General features: G+C 34.1%; 1 protein-coding gene across 9 annotated transcripts in view; it reads left to right on the forward strand.

The window, feature by feature from the left end:
* Positions 1-21,547, forward strand: part of FAM227B (family with sequence similarity 227 member B) — a 195,775-nt gene that overhangs the window by 35,028 nt on the left and 139,200 nt on the right. For 7 of the 9 annotated variants that reach the window (XR_012073321.1, XR_012073319.1, XR_012073320.1 and 4 more), the window contains exon 11: positions 3,575-3,712. Coding sequence is in view for 5 of the 9 variants with exons in the window: in XM_072962473.1 (XP_072818574.1) it covers positions 3,575-3,712 (138 nt within the window). In the remaining 4 variants the exon portion in view is untranslated. Of the gene's footprint in view, positions 1-3,574; positions 3,713-4,287; positions 4,390-5,321; positions 5,602-21,547 lie in introns of those variants that run through there. The other 2 variants (XM_072962477.1, XM_072962476.1) reach the window with 2 other exon arrangements.

The following is a 21,547-nucleotide window of genomic DNA, read 5'->3' on the forward strand; positions in this document are numbered from 1 at the left end:
AATTAATCTGGAGATTGAAAATTTGGTAATTTCTATTATTCTGTCTTCCAGCTCACTAATTCTTTCTGCTGTTAAGCCCATCCATTTAGCTTAGTTTTTGTTGTTTTTTTTTAAATTTTGGATATTGTACATTTCAGTTATAAAATTTCCATTTGGTTCTTTTTTATATCCTATATGTCTTCACTGAGACTTAGTTTTTTCATTTATTTCGAGTGTGTTCATCATTGTTTAAGCATTTTTATGATAACTGCTTGAAAAGTCTTGTCAGGTAATTCTAACATATGTGTCATCTAGATGCTGGCATTTGCTATCTTTTCTCATTCAAATTGAATTTCCTAGTTTTTTATGTGACAATTGAAACCTGGACATTTGGGGTATTGTAAGATTCTGAATCTTATCTAAATTGTATGTTTTAATAGACCTCCTCTGACACTGTTCTAGTTGGGGAAGAAGGGCAGTACTGAGTAGGGGATGCAAGTGTAGGTTCCCTACTTGGACTCATTTGACACTGTGGTGGGAGGAGGATTGTTCTGGCTCCCCAGTAGGCCTCTATTGATACCACTCTGGCTTTGAGAGGCTGGGATGCCTTCTTACTGCTCCTCAAGTGGCCTCCACTGATACCATAAAGGGGAGGATAGCCTTGTTATGTCTGGCCAGTGGTCAAAGTCTCCACTAGGCCTCCTCTGACATCACTTCCCAGAGGGAGGGGAAAGTGTTCCTCATTCCAGTCTTGTGGGAATAGAAGTCTCGATCTCTTCTCTGCCTCCTCTGATACCACCTGGTGAAAGTGGAAGTTGAGGCTCTCCACCCAACCTTTTCTGGCAGTGGTGGGGTTGGAACTGGAAGTTTTCCTATTGTGTTTGGCCGGAGTAAACACTTCCTGTTTAAATTTTTTCTTTCCTACTAGGCTGTCCTTTTCCTCATCCTTTGGCTAGAGAGAGCAGGATTTTTCTTGAGACTTCTTTTATCGGTTCCTGTTACCATTTCTGGATTCTGGTTTCTCTAGCACCCAGTTTGAAATATGAGTGAAAAAGAAAACCCAGGGAATTCACTGTTGTGTTATTCCTTGGGTCCTGAGGTCCCTAGCCAGTCTGCCTGCTTATCTCTACCTTTTGGAGGCTCCCTTATGTTTGTTTATATACACATTCACTAAAGCTGGTGTTATTTCATACTGGGTCACCTAACAATACCTTATGTGAAGGTATTTTTAAGAGATCCAAAGGAAATAAGAGAATGAACTATGTGGATATCTGGGGTGAAAACTTTTTAGGGAGAAAGAACAGCATATGTAAAGGCCGATGCAGGTAGAAAGAAGATTAGCATATATGCAGTATAGCAAGGAAGCCAGTGTGGCTGAAGAAAGCATGAGAAAGGAATTTTAAAGTTGAAAATTGAGGTCAGAGATATGGCTGTAGGTCAGAGTACATCATAATTTATAGGTAGTTATAAGGATTCTTTCTTTCATTATGACTGAAATGGAAAAGCACTGGATGATTTTGAGCAAAGAATAATTACAACCTAAAATATGTTTATAAAGGGTCACACTTGCTTTGGGAGTAAGGGACCATAGAGGGGACAAGGGTGAAATCAAGAATGCAGTTGGAGATAATTGCAATAATAAAAGTGAGAGATGGTGGTTGGTTAGAACAGGTTGGTTAAAGGAGGACGAGCTGGCAAGTTACAGTAGATAAGTCTTGTGGCAGAATCCGGTGGGTTTACTGATACACAGAAGTTGAGAGTGGAACAAATGAGAGAGTCAGCGATGGATGATGCCAAGAATTTTGGCCTGAGCAACTAGATAGTTACTGAATGGTAAAGACTGTAAGAGGTCATGGTGATGGGATTTTATGGAATCAGGAGTTAGGTTTGAGATGTAACATTCATCAACATTTGCATTTGTATGATAAAATCACAAAATTTTAGTGATTATTAAAAAATATAACAAGTAGATGGCTCTGCCCTAAATGGTGTCTACTCTATAGAAGAATTACAAGAAAGAAATGGCAAACACTAAAAGCATTTGAAAGCAAAGAAGTAAAGTGATAATTAAGACAATCTTCAAAGCCTGACTCAAGAGTATAGGTAGACACTGAAGGAACTGCAGAACTATACTAGATGAGTGTTTGCTGGACTCAGAATTGGGCAAGAAGCTAGACACAACAGCTGGTCTCCATTTGTACCTACAGCAAGAGGGTTCAATCCACATTAAGTCAACAGCCAGCTGAGTAACAGAAATCCACATTTTACATTAAAAATCCCATTTAAACCTCAAAAATCCTTATACTCTTATAATAATATATTATTGTTCCCATTCTAAATGGGAAAACCAAGGTTAAGAGAATTAAGTAATTTGTCCAGTTACTGTTAAGTAACAGAACCAGGATTTCAACTTAAGCCTATCAGACTCCAGTGTCTGAACTCTTATGAATAATAGGTTATTGCCTCCTGGGGGTGAATAAAACGAAAACATCAGTATTGGATTTATGAAAAACTGTTGCACAGAAGGAAAAGGGAAAATTTTACTCAAGACTTAGAGGCAGCAAGCCCTCCCTAGCCCTCCCAGAGTTGCCCAGCAACCTGGGATTTGTTGTTCATAGACTAAAGCACATACTTGATTAATACCCTAGGATTAACAAAAAGTGGGATGATCTCAGTTTTATTATAAGCCCATCTACACAGGCACAAAATTGGTCTTTCTTGAGTAAACTTCATTGCTCACTTCTGGTCTCTGAAGATGTCTGTTTGTGAAGGCATATCCTTCCAACATAGGCTAGTTTCATCCATGTTGAACACTTGTTACTGAAAATGTTAACATAAATTGTCTCAGTTAACCATCAGAATAATCACATGAAGTATACAAAGGAATTATTATTCTCATCTTTGTTGCTGAGGTTATAAATGTTTAGCAGGTTTAAATGAATTATTCAACCCTGCACAGCTTTTGGGATAAAAGTGGGACTTTTAAAATGAAATTTATTTTTATCACTTTTAGGGTACTAAAATTGATTCATAAACATTATTTAAAAAATAATAGGAGATACAGATAGGAAAAATTTTAAAACAATACTCACCTATGCTCAGAGGCAATCATGTTAACATTTAAGCTGTAACCACACATACGTGTAAGGTAATATTGCCCGTCACATAAAAATATATTATGATTGCTTTAATATATTAACAAACACTTAAAAGGTAACTTGCAATGGATATTTCATGATCCACTATATGAATGCACTATTATTGAATATTTAGGTCCTTTCCAAGTTTTCACAATAGTTAATCTCTTCTTTTGTCCATATATGAACTTAGCTTTTATCTGTGTGTCAGAAGGATACACATCAAGTTTATCTCTTTTCTATTTATTTCTTTTCGAAAATATCTCTTTTCTAATTCTTATATGAAAAGAAATTAACATTTCTATATAGAGATTCCCTCATGTGAAACTTGAGACCAACAATCCTCACAGGACTGTTGTGAGAATGAAATGTATAATACTTATAAAAAGGCTTTGATAAATTAAAAGCTATTTTTAAATCTTAATTTCTTTGGCTAAGTATACATTTTGTATTAACAGGTTTAAAACCTCAAAAAGGCTTTTGGACCCACTGGAAACTGAAAGAACTCTCCACAACAACCATTCATGGTAGCAAGAAAATACCTTCAAAATCTGTAAAGGACAGGATTGCAAGAAGTCAGGAACGCTTATCAGCTTGTAAGTAAATTAATTATCAACTGCAGACTGAAATAGATGGCCAAAATCAAGTAAGTCGTTATTTGTCAAAATTTTATGGTTTATTTTTTGGTAAGGGTCTTAAAATAACATTTGGTTTATAGACTGGTGTTACAGTAATCTGAATATTGCTTTACATTTTAGATTTTCATTGTAAAAGTGGTACATGCTTAAGTCCTTTTCTCATTTGCAAGTTATTGTGTTTTTATATTGATTTGGGGGAACTTTTCAGATTCACTGTAAATATTCTTAACTTTGTAGCTGTATTTCTAACTGGTTAATATTGTGCTTTACTGATAGGTAAGTTTAAATTTTTTATTCAGTAAATTTAAATAATGTCTTCCATAGTTTCAGTTTTGTGGCATGTTTGTCAGGACTTTCTCACCTGATATTATAGGGAAAAAAAACTACCTGTTTTTTTCCTAGTAGTTTTTTATTTCCATGTTTTATTCAACTCTTTAATCCAATTGGGATGTATTTTGTTATAAAGGAAGGTAGTTGTATTCCAGTATTTTGTTTTTTTCCAAATGCTCATTTGTTAAATGATCCACTTACAGACCACTCAGAATACCAATTCCCATGGATTTCTGTATTCTTTTTCACTTGCAAAATTCCTGTACCAGGACCAAACTTCTCAGTTACTCTACATTAATAAACACTTTAAGGCAAGTTTATTTCTCTCTTGTTTATACTGTATTTCCAACACTAAACATAGGTCTGGTGCTCAAGCCTCATTTCTGACCAATTAATCAGAATCTTAGGCTCAGTATTTTTTAAAGCTACCCACATAATGTGCAGGCAAAGTTGAGAACCACTGGTATAGAGGGAAATAAATTTCCAACATACTCCTTGGTATAGACTAGGGTAAGGAGGGTTTAAGCTACTCAACCTACTACTCTGAAAGCTGCTCTTCAGTTAATTTCTGATTCTCAAATTATTTAATTAGTTAATTACTGCTCTTCTAATTAGTACTTTGATTTCCCCCAACTCTCATCCCAGTAGTTATCATTACTGATTTCTATCTTTTAGTAGTTATGTGAACTTTGTTTCCTAATATCACCCCAGCTTTTACAGAACTTCATAGTATTTGCTATTTTAGATGGAAAGAGAGGTAATCCACTATCTTGACCCAATCTTAAACATCTGTTTTTGCTTCCCAGTCTCACAAGTGAATAACAACTTGGCTGAATATAAAATTAAAGAGGTTTGGAGGGGCTTTTTATTTTGTTAAAAGTTTAACTTACAGAAAGTAAGAATAGTATAAGGAATTCCCATATATCCTTTATCTACCAACTACTTAAATTTACCCTGTTTTACCATTCTCTCTCTTTTTTATTTGAGCATTTAAAGCTATAAATTTCATTAAGTACTACTTTAGCTACATTATGAAATTAGATATGTTGTATTTTCACTGTCATTTAATTCAAAATATTTTCTAATATACAGTTTAAATTCTATTTTGACCCATGGGTTATTTTGAGATATATTATTTAATTTTTAAATATTTAGGGCTTTTCTTACCGTACAGTTACTGACTTCTAATTTAAAAAATACTATGGTCCAAGAATATACCCTGTACTATCTTTTGCAGCGTATTGAGACTTGTTTTATGGTCCAGTACACCGTCTATCTTGGTGACCATTCCATGTGCACATGAGAAGAATGTATATTCTACAGTTGCTTTAGAAATCTCACTAGATCAAGGTGGTTAGTGGTGATATTCAGATCTTGTATTTGGCGATTCAGCAAACTATAGCCTGTGCACCAAATCTGACCTGCAGCCTGTTTTTATACATCCTATGAGCTAAGAATGATTTTTACATTTTTGAGGATTGTAAAGAAACAAAACAAAATAAAGACTATACCATAGAGATCACGTGTGGTCTACAAAGCCTAAAGTATCGACTCTCTGGTCCTGAATAGAAGTTTGCTAACTCCAGTTCTATATCTTTACGATGTTTTATTTAATTGCTCTATTAACTCCTGCTAAAGTCTCCAACTACAATTATGGAATTACCTATTTCTGCCCTTAATTCTGTTGATTTTTGCTCTATGTATCTTTAAATTATTGGGCACATGCATAGTTATTATTATTATGTGTTCCCTTTAAGCTTTATGAAATGTTTCTTTATATGTATGATAATTCTCCTACTATTGAGTTCTATTTTGTCTGATATTGATATAACAACGTCAGCTTTCTTATGCTTGTGGTGTGCATAGTGTATCTTTCCCCATAATTTTACTTACAACTTTCTGTGTTTTTATTTAAAGTGTATTTCTTATAAACAACCTATAGTCAAATCTTGGTTTTTTATTTAGTCTTGCAATTTTTTCCTTTTAATTGGAATACTTACTTCATCTACATTCAACATAAATATTGACACGTTTAGATTTATTTCTACCATGTTTCTGTTTGTTTTCAGTTTTATCTCACCTGTTTTTTGTTCTTCAATTCCCCTTTCCTGTCTTCATTTGGTTGATGAAATAATTTTAGTATTCCATTTTAATTTCCTCTATTGGTTAGTTGCCTATGCCTCTTGGTACTTTTTGAGATTGCCTTAATGATCAGAAATACATCCTTAAATTATTAAAACATTGCTTAAAGTTAATGTTGTCCTACTTCACTAAAAATGTAGGGGCTTGGAGCAGGGTAGTTAAATGTACTCCCCTTGTCTTTGGTGCTATTGTTGTCATATATATTAGAAGATCCACATGAATAATGGCTTCACAAAGTGTTAGGATTTTTCTTCAAGTAACTACATATTTCAGCTTTACTAATTGATGTACAATAAGCCACACATATTTAAAACATAAAATGTGATAAATTGACCTACGTATAAACTCATAAAACCATCACAGCTTTCAAGATAGGAAACATATCCACCATTCCCAGAAGTTCCTTAGGCTTTGTAATTTCTCTTTACTCCCCAGGCAACCACTCATGTGATATTTGTCACTACGGGTTAGTTTGCATCTTCTAGAATTTTATATAAATGGAATCACTGAGTGTGTGCTACCTGGCATTTTTTACTCTGTGTAATTATTTTGAGATTTAGTCATATTGTTACACGTATTAAGTTTGTTCCCTTGTACTGCTGGATAATAGTCCATAGTAAGGGTATACCATGATTTGTTTATCCATTCACCTGTTGGTAGACAATTGATTGTCTCCAGTATTTAGCTATTATAAATAAAGCGGCTATGAAGATTCTTGTACAAGTCTTTGCATAAACATAGGCTTTTATTTGTCTTTGGATACATCTAGTAGTGGAAGCCTGGGTGATACAGTAAGTGTATGTATAACATTTTAAGAAATGATCAAACTTATCCAAGATGTTACATTCCTGCCAGTATGCAAATTATAGCTGCTCTTCTTCCTAACACTTGGTATGGTCTTTTTATTTTTATCCATTTTTGTGGCTTAGATACTGGTATTTAGCCAGGTTTTATTTTTATTTCTCTAATGACTAATTATAATAAGCTTCTTTTCATGTGTTATTTGTCATTTTTATATCTTCTTTGCTGAAGTGTCTACTTAAATCTTTTGGCTATTTTTATTTGGATTGTTTTCTTACTATTCTAAGAGTTCTTTATATATTCTAGACACAAGTCCTTTTTTTTTTAAGGTCCAGTAGGATATATTTATTGACAGAAAAAAATTGCAAAGGACAGCATGTAGAAGTTTTTATATAAAGTAGTCCCAAGTATTACTGATAGAAATATTTTGATACCTAATGTTTCAAACTTTGCTGTAGAAAAGCAGAAACCAGTGATGAAATTGAATTGTTTTTACATGCATCACAGACTATTACTTTGGCTTGTTCTGTTAATCACAATGGAAAAGAAAGTATTTGGCACCACAGAGAGTCACGCCTTATAATTAAGTGACATCTGTTTACTTCCTGGACCCATAATGAAGAGGTAGAAAATTTATTCTGTAAACTTCACTTTAAAAAATGGGTTATTAAAGGATATCATCTGTTTTCGTCAACTTACATGTCTGGGTTCAGTAACACATGGAAAAGTAGTGTATCTGTTTTCTATATTTAAATTTCATTCTACAGAGGATCAAGGTTTGCGGGAATGACTAGGCTATTGTCTATAGAAGACACCGGACTCCCTATATTTGATATCTGCACCTAAACTTAGTGCAAGAAAGCCTCCTGCTGTCAGGGGTCACACGTATATAGACAAGGCCAGGACAACTGCTGTTCTCTTCTCTCAGTCTCCTACCTGGTTGCTAACAGGCCTCACCAGCTGTTTTCAACACAGTAGAAATGATGCCACTACAAGCCTGCTTAGGGTCAGTGCAATGATCTCTTTTGGAAAACTGGCTCATGCCTACCACTGCAATGTGGCTCCTCCACAGCAGCTTTTAATCTGCTGACTGTAGACACAAGTCCTTTAAAAGGTATACATTTTAACAAATATTCTCATCTAGGCAAGCTGTGACTTATCTTTTCATTTTATAATAGTGTCTTTTGAAAGGCAAAAGTTTATAATATGGAAAAATCAAATTTATCGTTTTTTTCCTATAGTTTGTGCCTTTTTATGTCATATTTAAGAATTTTTTTGTGAAACCCAATTTCACCAAGATTTTCTCCCATATTTTCTTCTCAAAATTTTATACTGTATAATTTTTTTAGTTAATAATTGGAGCTTTTTCATTTAGGTCTCTAATTCCTTTTGAGTAAATTTTGCAAATTATGTGAAATAAACATTAAGGAACATTTCTTTGCATATTATTTGAGCATCATTTGTTGAAAAGATTATCCTTTGACCATTGAATTATCTTGGGACTTTTGTCAAAAAAACAATTAACCATATGTGTGTTGATCTGTGCCTTTACTCTGAATTCTGTTGCACTAATGCCAGTACCAACCTACCTTGATAACTGTAGTTTTGTAATATATCTTGAAGTCAGATACTGTATGTCTCCCAACTTTGTTCTTTCAAAAAAATTACTTTGAGTATTCTAGAATCTTTTCATTTCCATATAAATTTTTTAACTGCTTGTCAGTTTTTAAAGTATGTACTCTGGAATTTTGATTAGAATTAAGTTGAATCTGTTAACTCTGGGAGCACTGACATCTTAACATTGAGTTTTCCAATCCATGAACATAGAATATTTCTCTATTTATTTAGGATTTATTTTATTTATCTCGGCAATGTTTTGTACTTTTTAATGTGTAGATGTTACATGTTTCTCAAATAATATGGCATATGGTATTTTACTTATGACTACTCACTGATAATATATAGAAAACACTATAAAAATATTTTTATTTTTATCTTATATCCTACAGTTTTGCTAAACTTGCTTATTAGTTCTACTAGCCTTTTGAAATTTCTTAAGATTTTCTTCATGGATAGTCATGTCATCTGAGAATTATGAGCATTTTGCTCCTTCATTTCCAATCTGTATGTCTTTTATTTATTTTACTTGCCAATGGCTAGGATCTCTAAGAAGATGTTGCCTGAAAGTGGTAAGAGTGGACATCCTTGCCTCATCTTGACCTTAGAAGGAAAATGTTGGATTACTTACCTTTGAATAGATTTGGTGGAAGGTTTTTATAGATGTCTTTTATCAGGTTGAGGTAGTCTCATTCTCGTCCTGGTTTGCTGAGGGGTTTTTTGTTTCTTTTTTGTTGTTGTTTTAACAAATAAATGTAAGATTTTGACAAATACTTTTTAGCATCTATTGAGATGAACATATTGTTTTTCTGTTTCTGTCTTTTACTGTAGTGAATTGCAATGATTGATTTTCAAATGTTAACCCAAACCTTGCATTCCTGGGATAAATCCCATTTGGCCATCATGCCAAATCTTTTCATGTACTGCTGGATTCAGTTTGCTAAAATTTCATTTTCTTTTCCTATACTAACCTGTCTCATTTTAGTAATAAGTGTAATGTTCCCCCCTCTTCTTTTTTCTAAAAGAGCTAGTGTAAAATGAGTATTTATTCTTCTTTTTACATGGTAGAATTCACCAATGTATCCATCTGGGCCTAGAAATTTCTCTGTGGTAAGGTTTTTGACTAAAAACTCAATTTTTTAATAGATACAGTGCTATTCAAATGATTGGTTCCTTCTTGAGTGAACTTTGTAGTTTTGTGTGAATTTTTATTTTATTCCTTTAAATATTTTTGAAGTTTTTTTTTTTCTGAGATGCAATCTTGTTACTTAGAAATATTTTGATCCATTTGAGGCTTTGATTTTAAGCTTCATTAGGTGGAACCAAAGAAGTCTTTTGTTTAGGCCTACCCTGCTTCCCCTACTGAGGCAGTACCCTTCTTAGTATTCTACCCCATGCTCTGTGTATAGGAGGTTTCCCATCTGGCTGGCTGGAGCATGAGCTTCATGTGAGCCCCAGGCATTATTCTGCCTGCTCCTTCCCTTCCTGTGTGTGTGGGTTTGTTTGTTTTTTTTTTTAAATTAACCTCAGGCAAATACTCAAGGGTAACCTTCTGAAGATCTCCAGAATGCTCTCTGTGTGCATCTGTCTCCTCTATAGTATGCTGACCTGTGGATTTTAGCTTGCCTTGACTTTTCTGAATGCTAAATATTATTTCTCAACTCAGTGAGACTGCAGAGTTCTGCTTGGATTCCCACCACCTACACTGTGGCCTGAAATTTCTTTTTTAGAGACAAAAACATGAGACAATCGAAGGATTCCCTTATTGGTTTTTCTTCTCTTGGGGCAGGAGTGGGGAGTGGGGGGATTATTGTCCCGTGCTGCCTATTGTCCAGCACATGAAAACCACTGTTTCATAGATTGTGTCTGATTTTTTAGTATTTAAGGAAGAAGAGCATCATAGCTAGAAGTAGAAGTCATTATATATACTTTAAAAAGATTAAGAGAAGACTTAAAAATAGTGTTCTATAGTTATTCACATATTTACCATTTCTGGATCTTCAGTGCCTTCTATAAATTTGACTTTCCATCTGGTGTCATTTCCCTTCAGCTTGAAAAACTACCTTTTGGCAGTTCTTTTAGTTCAGTTCTGCTAGCAATAAATTTTCTCAGGTTTATGTATCTAAAAATAATGTTTATTTCGCCTTTATGTTTGTGCTGTATATAGAATTCTGGGTTCACTTTTCTTTTGCCTTTCAGCAAGATATTGTTCCATTGTGTTCTGGTTTGTATTATTTCTAATAGAGAAGTCAGACACTGTTCTTATCATTGCTCTACTATGTCTAGGGTTAGAAACTTGCCCTGTAAAGGGCCTGTTGGTAAATGTTTCAGGCTTTGTTGGACACATGTGATCTCTGTCACATAATATTTTTTTACACCTTTTTAAAAATATAAAACCATTCTTAGCTTGCAGGCTATGTGGAAAATAGGCCATGGACTGTATTGGGCCCACAGGATGTAGTTTGCTGGTCCCTACTCTGTGTAGCATGTCTTTTTTTCCCCTAGCTACTGTTACATTTTTCTCTTTATTGTTGGTGTTCAGCAATTTGTCCCTGATGTGGTGTTGTGCTTTTCTTTGTGTTCATCCTACTTGGGGCTCATTAAGTTTCCTAAGCTTGTGGTGTGCTGTTTTCACAAAGTATGGAAAGTTTTTGCCAATATTTCTTCAAATAAATTTTGTTCTATTTCTATCTGAGATTCCAGTACATGTATTATATTGCTTAATATTGTCCATGGCTCATTGGGGCTTTTTTTTTTCAATTTTCTTTCTGTGTGTTTGTTAGAATGTGTAATTTCTATTTATTACAAGTTCACTGACTCTTCTGAGATCTAGAATCTACTCTTAAGCCTGATAAATAAAAATTTCATTTCACACATTGTACTTTTCAGTTAAGAATTTCCATTTGGTTCTTTTTTTAATAGTTTCTTTTTCTATCCTGAGCTTCTCTTCCTCTGTTATGACATTTTCTAAGTTCTCAAATGTATTTAAAATAGCTGCAGTAAAGTCCTTTTCTGGTAATTCCAGCATTTGGATAACTTCAAGATTGACTTCTGTTGCTTATTTTTTCTTGACTATGAGTTGTAATTTCTTGTTTCTTTTTGTGTCTAGTAAGTTCTTACATATATGGGAATTTCAAATGATACTTTGAGGAAACTTTGGATTCTGTTATCTACAATTCTGTTACTAAATATTTCAAGTGAGACATAGAAACATATATGGCCAGACTAAAGAGGGAGGGAAAGTGACACTGTTTCAGAGATTTAAGCAAAAAGTTTTATTCCATCATTGGGGAGGCTATCCCCTGACACTGAGAAAATAAAATCTCCAGGGAAAGGCCTCTTTTCCTGCTTTCACATGGTATGCTATGACTGACTGAAAGTTGTTTTATTGCAGCATAAAAACTGAGTATATATAAGAATCAATCTTCAAAAAATAAGATAAAGGGCACTACAAGCTAATCAGTTAGTAAATGTTGTATAAACCAAGAACAATCTTCTGTTATAGAGTGAAAACTTACAGGGCTCTAGAAGTCAGGCTGAAAGCAAAAAAAAAAAAAAAAAAAAAAGAAGTTCCTAGGAAAGACCACAGTTTTCAACATCATGTTTTAGCCTGTTGGGTCTTACCATCCTCCCAAGTACCCCTGGATTGTAGAGACAAAAGTGACCTTGAGTAAGGGACTTCTCATTGGAGTCTCACCTAAACATCCCATTTCAGTGCAGCTTTTGCTTTTCTAAGTAAGTTTCTACCATCAGGGATATGGATCTGTTAAGATCTCCTCGTGTATACTTTCCCATTGTGTGGTAAAGTACATTTATTATCAAAAACATTTTAAAATTTGGTCCCATTTCATAGGTTTCAGATATAATATGTTTTTTTTTATTTACTTTCTGGTGCTGATGCAGATTTTCCTACTTGTATGTTTTATAGTTATTTAACTGAGAGCTGAGAGATAGATCAAAGCTTATCCTACAATCTTACACAGGGATCTCCTTTTAAATTTGCTTTTATTGTTATATTTTATTCAAGCAAGTGGGAAAGTATAGAGAGTATTTCCCCCATGTACCAAATATTTGCATTTTGCCATACTTGTTTTTCAAACCTTTTATTTATGAATCTTTTGTACCATTCCTAAATCTATCCCTCTTTCCCCAGAAGTAATGACTATACTGAAATTTGTGGGTAGTCTTTCTATAATATATGTATTGTCTTTTATGTTCTTTACATGCATAATATATATGAAACTGTTTTACATTTTAGTATTTAACAATAATCAACATTCAAAATTTAAGATAATCAACAGATATTTATATTTTTTTACCACCAAGAGAATATAGTTAAGTTACTCCACAGTTTATAGAGACCACTGAAAAAGTTTTTCTTTTCAAGGAAGTACTGCTTATGAGCTTTCCATCTCAATTACATTTGTCCCAAATATTACTTATTTTTATGTGTTGTTTCATGATAGCCCTTGTTTTTTCAGAAGTTTTTATTTCAGTATCCATTTTATGCAATCTAAAATGAAGAATTGCTCTTGGTGGTGAACTACTATGCTTTAAAGAGGTTTTATACTGTATTTCTAATGAAATGATCATTTTAATTTGGAAAAACAAAAATTATATTTGCTTCAAACACAGTTGATTTTTATATTAATGGACAATCTTTATAAAATATATCATATATTTTAATTACTCATAAACATTTGGAAAATATTTTTTATATTTGATTCTAAAACAGCACTAGATTTTTCTGTTTCTGGATGAGATTATCCAAGTCTGGGGTTGTGTAGGTTTGACGTTTAATTAGGATTTCTTTTCCTACACTGCTCAAAATTAAATTTCAGTAGTTTATGTTCAACTTGGGGAAATCTTCAATTTGAACTATGTGCTTGATAAAGTGTGTTAACTTATTAGAGTCTAATTAATAATAATCTTAGGTGGTGTTTTGCTTTTATTATCATTTATAAAATAGGAAATTGAAACATAAGGAAATTAAGTAACTTGCCCAAGGTCACATAGCTGATAAGTGGTGGCATATGAATTCAAATCCAAGAAATGCTGGCCTTAGAGTCTGTATTCTTAACTACTTCACATACTGCCTCTCAGTCATTTAATTTTACAGGCTTGTAAGTATGTTAAAGCTTAAAATTGTCATCACAGGATAAGAGTTTGAATTTATGAGAATTGCCATAGCCTTATTCCCTCATTCATGAGTTTTTGATCCTTTCCTGGGATCAATTTTTAATGGCTGAGTAGGAAGGAGGAATGATATTAGTAGAAGGGCCAAAAAAGGATGCAGAATATGAGGCAGTGGGGCAGGACTCACTAGTTTCCAAATTTGGCTTATGGATTCCTTAGGAATAGCAAGCAATGGTTTAGAGAATTGGAAAACCCACACTCTGGGACCACAGTGGTCCAGAGGTACAACGACAGCAATAAGATGGAATTTCTAATCCTCTGAAAGAAACTGAGCCTCCACTGGGGAAGCCAGGTCTGCTTCTATCCAGAGGCGCTAAATAAACTCCCAGAGGGGTTGCTGACTAATGAGGTGGAAATAGCAGTAGAGACTACTGGCTTAGATTTATTATTTTAGAACTCTTACCCCTCTGTAGTTCTGTGAGTGTGTGTCTTTGTGTGTATTAATACCTTAATCGGTGTGCTGGAGGAATGCTAAGGCAGGTCAGCAGCAGAACTGGGGCAAAACATGAGTACATATATGCATATGTGTGTGCATATATGACTTTCAAGGAATAAAATAATCTGCTGTCTCAGAATTGCTTCTTCTAATCCAAAATATCTTTAAAATATAATTTCTTCTTCGTGACATTTGAGATGTTTACTGTCATGTAGTGTTAACTTTTTTCCAGAATTTTAAGTTAAAATCACTTTCTGTTTTTGTTTTTAACGACATAAGCAGACAGCAGATAGTTAAAATTTGCCTTCCAAACAAAATGGCGTATCTCCCTTTTAGGACTGGAATGTAAGCAGTTCTAGCATTTCAGTATCTGGAATGACTCAGGATTTACAAGCCAGCTCCCCTTAACTAGTGTATTGTTAGATATTTATAAGACTGAAGTTTTAATGTTCATTTATCTTTTTGTGGTTCAATGCCGTATAACCTTTTAAACTCAGATGAAGATTGTTTTTGAAAATCTATTTTTACACCCCTACCCTAATTTTTAAACCCAGTTTTTCCCCTATATCTGGACTTTAAGGTTAAAGCATTAACATACTTCATGATTTTTTATAAACTATAGTTTAAATTATAAGCAATAAAAAATCCTTATACTCAGTTAACATGTAACTTCCAAGTACTTATGTATACATTACTGTACTTGGTGAATGTGGGGAGATAAACAATTTTTTAAAATAGTAGTTACTCCTATACAAACACTAGTTGTTACTTAGTAAATCACATGTTCCAAAAATGCTAAAAGTAATGGCCAAATGGATTAGCTATTTGAACTTTAATTTGTACCTCTGTCATTTTGCTACCTAGTCTCTGTCAGCTATGCTTCGGGACAACTTAAATAAAGAAGCATTAAAACTTGGAGATAAGATAGCTCTCTGAGAATTAAGCCAGTAAAAGCTCAACATTGTGCTTTTCATTATACGTCATTGAAAGAAAACCAAGAAATTTGCATGGCTGAAAAGTGAGAGAACTCCCAAAACACTAATAAGATGGCCAAAGATATAAACTCCTAAGTTTTATTATATTTATATTATGGTTATATTTTGTACTATTTGGAGAAAGACTGTGTGAACAGAAGTAGGGTAAACAACATGTCGTATAGAATAGATGTAGCCCAAACAATCAAAAACTATCAGTGTCTTTTACAGAACCATCCAAATTAGATTGTTGTGAATTAGATTTCATAATTGGATAATAAATCTTTTAAAATCATTTCACCTCCCTTTGCTTTGATGTAACTTTCTAAATACTAATTTAGCTTTGAAGATAATTTTCCATTGTCTGCCATAGGGTGATCTGCAAATGCCTCCCCCAGGTACATTGGTCTGTAGATTGATAGCAGTGGTTAGATGTGCTGAATAGCATAAAAGAGCAGTGGGTTCTTATTGCAGCATTAAATGCATTAACATACTCTTTTGAGTGACATGGAAATATGCTAAGGAGAAGGGAATAACAAGAATTTGAATACTTCTGAGATATTGTCACTAGGTTGAACAAAATAGATGGTATGTTTCTTTTTTATTAAAATAATCTGATTTAGAGGGTTATATCAGTTTCAGATGTACAAATAGTGATTCAGTATTTTTATAGCTTCTACTGCATTTAAACTTATTTTAAAATATTGGCTATATTCCCCATCCTGTATGTTATATCCTTGTATCTTATTTACTTACACCCATTAGTTTGTACCTCTTAATCTCATTCCTCTATCTTGCCCCTTTTATCCATCTCCCCACTGGTAACCACTAGTTTGTTCTCTGTATCTGTGAGCCTGTTTCCCCTTTGTTATACTTATTCATTTGTTTTAATTTTTAGATTCCACATATAAGTGAAAACATACATATTTGTCTTTCTCTATCTGACTTATTTCACTAAGTGTAGTACACTCCAGGTCCATCCATGTTGTTGCAAATGGCAAATTTTCATTCTTTTTTATGGATAAGTAGTATTCCATCATGTACATACATTATACCTTCTTTATCCATTCATCTGTTGATAGACACTTAGATTACTTCCATATCTTGGCAATTATAAATAATGCTGCTGTGAACATTGGAGTGCATATGTCTTTTCAAATTAGTTTTTTTGTTTTCTGTGGATTTATAGCCAGGAGTGGAATTTCTGGATCATCTAATAACTCTGTTTTTAATTTTTTGAGAAACTCCATATTTTCCATAGTGGCTGTGCCAATTTACATTCCCACCAACAGAGTACAAGGGTTCATTTTACTCCATATCCTTGCCAACATTTATTATCTGTTGTCTACTTGGGAGGTGATATCTCATTGTGGTTTTGATTTGCATTTCCCTGATAGTTAGTGATATTGAGCATCTTTTCATGTACTTGTTGGCTATCTGTGTGTCTTCTTATGAAAAATGTCTATTCAGGTCTTCTGCCCATTTTTTAATCAAGTTGTTTGGTTTTTTGACATTGAGTTGTATAAGCTTTTTACATATTGCGGATATTAACTCTTAACAGACATATCATTTGCAAATATCTTTTCCCATTTAGTTTATTATCTATTCATTTTGTAGATGGTTTCCTTTGCTGTACAGTAGCTCTTCAGTTTAATTAGGTCCCATTTGTTTATTTTTGCTTTTGTTTCCCTTGCCTGAGAAGCAAGATCCAAAAAATATTTCTGACACTTATGTCAAAAGTGTATGCCTATGTTTTCTTGTAGTTTTATGGTTTCTGGTCTTACATTTAGGTCTGTAATCCATTTTTTTTTTACTCTTGTGTGTATATACATATATATATATATATATATATATGTATTTTTATTGAAGTATAGTCAGTTTACAACATTGTGTCAGTTTCTGGTGTACAGCATAATGCTTCAGTCATACATGAACATACATATATTCATCTTCATATTATTTTCACCATAGGTTACTACAGATATTGAATATAGTTCCCTGTGCTATATACAGTATGAACTTATTGCTTATCTATTTTATATATATAGTTAGTATCTGCAAATCTCAAACTCCCAGTTTATCCCTTCCCACCCCTTGATAACCATAAGATTGTTTTGTAATCCATTTTGAGTTCATTTTTTTATATGGTGTGAGAAAATGTTCTTATTTCATTCTTTTACATGTACCTGTCCAGTTCTCCCAGCACCACCTATTGTAGAGACTGTCTTTCCTCATTATTTATTTTTGCCTCCTTTGTCATAGATTAATTGACCATATGTGTATGAGTTTATTTCTAGGCTCTCTATTCTGTTCCATTGACTTACATGTCTGTTTTCATGTGAGTACCATACTGTTTTGATTACTGTAACTTTGCAGTGTATTCTGGAATCAGGGAACATGACACCTCCAGCTTTGTTCTTTTTTCTCAAGATTCCTTTGACTACTTAGGGCCTTTTGTGGTTCGACACAAATTTTAGGATTACTTGTTCTAGCTCTGTGAAAAATGCCGTAAGTATTTTGATAGGGATTGCATTAAATCTGTGGATTACTTTGGGTAGTATGGATATTTTAACAGTATTTGTCCATTCCATGAACATGAGCTACCTTTCCATTTCTTTGTATCATCTTCGGTTTCCTTCATGTAGCGTCTTAATAGTTTTCAGTGTATAAGTCTTTGACCTCCTTGGTTAAGTTTATTCCTAGGTATTTTATTCTTTCTGATGCAATTGTAAATGGGATTGTTTTCTTGTTTTCCCTTTCTGATAGTTCATTTCTAGTGTCTAGAAAAACAACTCATTTCTGTATATTGATCTTGTGGCCTGCAAATTTACTAAATTCATTTATTCTAATATTTTTTTTGGTGGAGTCTTCAGGGATTTCTGATATATAGTGTCATGTCATCTGCAAATTGTGATAGTTTTACTTCTTCCCTTCCAATTTAGAAGTCTTTAATTTCTTTTTTTCTTAACTGATTGCCATGGCTAGGACTTTCAATACTGTGTTAAATAGAAATGATAAGAGCGGGCATCCTTACCTTGGTCCTGATTCTAAAGGAAAAGCTTTAAGTTTTTTACCATTCAGAATTATGTTAGCTGTGGATTTGTCATAAATGGTCTTTATTATTTTGAGATATGTTCCTTCTATACTAACTTTGTTGAGAGTTTTTATCCTGAATTGGTGTTGAATTTTATCAGATCCTTTTCATGCATTTATTGAGGTGATCATGTGATTTTTATTTTTCCTTTTGTTAATGTGATGTATCACATTCATTAATTTGCAGGTATTGAGCAATCCTTAAATCCTTGGAATAAATCCCACTTGGTCATGGTGTATGGTCTTTTTTATATATTATTAAATTTGATTTACTAATATTTTGTTGAGAATTTTTGTATCTATATTAATCAGATATATTGCTCTGTAATTTACTTTTTTTTGTAGTATCTTTGTCAGTTTTGATATCAGAGTAATTTTGTCCTTATAGAATGAATTTGAAAGTGTTCCTTTCTCTTCAGTTTTTCTGGAATAGTTTGAGAAGGATGGGTATTAACTCTTCTTACATGTTTAGTAGAATTCCCCTAAGTCATCAAGTCCTGAAATTTTATTTTGGGAGTTACTTGATTACTGATTCAATTTCAGTACTACTAATCAGTCTGTTCAGATTATCTATTTCTTTCTGATTCAATCTTGGAATATTGTATGTTTCTAAGGATTTGTCCATTTCTTCTGGGTTATTCAGTTTGTTGGCATATAACTGCTCATAGAATTCTCTTATGATTGTATTTCTGTGATATCAGAAATAATATAATTTTTCCTCTTTCATTTCTTATTTTGTTTATTTGGGTTCTCTTTCTTTTTTCTTAACAAGCCTGGGTAAAGGTTTATCAATTTTATTTATCTTTTCAAAAAAACAGCTTTTGGTTTCCTTAATCTTTTAGGTTTTTTTCTATCTCTATTCATTTCCTCTCTGATCTTTATTATTTCCTTCCTTCTGCTTACTTTGAACTTTATTTGTTCTTTTTCTAATTACTTTAAATGGTTGGATGGATGTTTATTTGAGATTTTTCTTGTTTCTTGAGGTATGCCTGTATTGGTATAAAATTCCCCCTTAGAATTGCTTTAGCTATATCCCATAGAATTTTAGAAAATTACGTTTTTATTTTCATTTGTCTCAAGGTATTTTCTGATTTCCTCTGATTTCTTTGTCAACCTATTTTTTTTTTGGAGCATGCTGTTCAGTCTCCATGTGTTTGTGTTTTTACCATTTTCCTTCCTCTAATTGAGTTTTGGTTTCATACCATTATGATTGGAAAAGATACCTTAACTGTTCATTGTAGTTATAGTTGATTTTATAATTTTTATCTTTTAACCTTTGTACGAGCTTATTTAAGTAGTTGATCCACAGCCTTTACTATATATTCATCTTTACCAGTGGAATTTTGCTCTTCCTATGATTTCTAATTGTAGCCTTTTCTTTTTCACTTAAGACCCTTTAACGCTTCTTGTATAGTAGGTTTAGTATTGATGCAGTCTTTTGTTTTTGCTTGTCTGAGAAGCTCTTTATCTCACCTTCAGTTCTGAATGATAACCTTTCTGGGTAGAGTATCCTAGTTTGCAGGCTTTTTCCTTTTCGCACTTTAGATATATTATGCCACTCACTCCCTTCTAGCCTGCAAAGTTTCTGCAGAAAAATAAGCTGATAGCCTTATGTGGAGACAGGAGGGTTCCCGTGTATGTGACTCTTACTTTATGTTATTTTTTTTGTCTCTTGTTGCTTTTAGAATTCTCTTTAACTTCTGCCATTTTAAATATAATTTGTCTTGGTGTGGGTCTCTTTGGTTTCATCTTGTTTGGAACTCTGTGATTCCTGTACCTGAATATCTATTTCCTTCTTCATGTTTGGGAAGCTTTTAGCCATAATTTCATCAAATACATTTTCTACCATTTTTTCTCTTCTCCTTCTAGGACTCCTATAAAGTATGTATTAGTACACTTGATATTGTCCGGAGGGTATCTTAAGCTATTCTGCTTTTTTAAATTTGTTTTTCTTTTTACTCTTCTGATTGTGTCATTTCCATTAGTCTATCTTCCAGATGGCTCACATGTTCTTCTGTATCACCTAATGTGCCGTTAATTCTCTGTAATGTGGTTTTCATTTCAGTTATTGTATTCTTCAGCTTTGACTGTTTTTTCTTTATATATTTTCTAGTTCTTTCTTAAACTTCCCACAGTGTTCACCTATTACTTTCCCAAGCTCATACAGCATTCTTATTCCTCTGGCTTTGAGCTCTTTATCAAGTAAATTGTTTATCTTTGTTTCATTAGAGTCTTTCAGGGGGACTTTCTTCTTTTGTTTTAAACATATTCTGTCTTCTCATTTTGTTTAAATTTCTCTGTCTCTGAAATTATGTGAAACAGTTATCTATCTGTGTCTTGAAGGTGTGTCCTTGGTGAGAGTGTTCCTATGCAGTGTTCTTGTGCCCAGTGGCTTGGGTGGGAGATCTGTATCTGAAGTGAGCAAGGCTGGAGCTTGCCCTGGAGTGTGCTGGTAGCCACCACGCTGGTGATAAATGGGGCTGGAGTTGGAGGGGCTAGAGCCAGAGCCAGGTGCAAGCTGAGGCTTTGTTCTGTGGCCGTTACAGCCCTATCATGGGTGGAGTTGGGGTCTAAGGGCTTGGAGCTGGACCCCTGAGGGAATTGAGTTTTTCCAGGGTTTCTCCACCTTGGTTTGGGAGTGTCCAGGGCCTGAGGGCTTGAGGCTGCACTTCTGTTCTGGTTTCAGTTTTCCCCAATATGCATGTTTTGGTTAGAAGTTGGGTCAGGACAGAGGGGTTGGTGCCACAGTACTGAGCAGGCTCGTTCAGCATAGGCAGGGATGCAGGCTTCAGTGATGGTTGTCTCAACATTGGAGCTATCCTGTCTCCTTCCAAGTGTGAACAGGGATGCACTCTCTGGCAGTGGCGGTCTTCACCCTGGAGGTAGTCTTATTTCCTTCCAAATATGTGCACCAAAGTACAAGCTGGCAGTGGCTGCTAACACTGTGGTCAGAGGAAGGACCAGGGTCTGAGCAGGCACCATTCCCTCCAGTCTGTGCACTCTTGTTGGCAACAGCAGCCACTGCTTAGTGGGGAGCACCACCAGGGCAAGAGGGGCTGGAGCAGGAGCCCATTGTGGGCTGGAAGGTGTGCTGGGCACAGTCCTGTCAAACCAGAGTGCCAGGCAGTTTTCAGTCTGCTGTCTGTGACTGGGAGTAAGCAAGTCTGTGCGTTCACTCTGTAAGAGTGAAGTCTTAGTTTCTTG

This window comes from Vicugna pacos, chromosome 6, assembly GCF_048564905.1.
Source record: "Vicugna pacos chromosome 6, VicPac4, whole genome shotgun sequence".
Lineage (NCBI taxonomy): Eukaryota > Metazoa > Chordata > Mammalia > Artiodactyla > Camelidae > Vicugna > Vicugna pacos.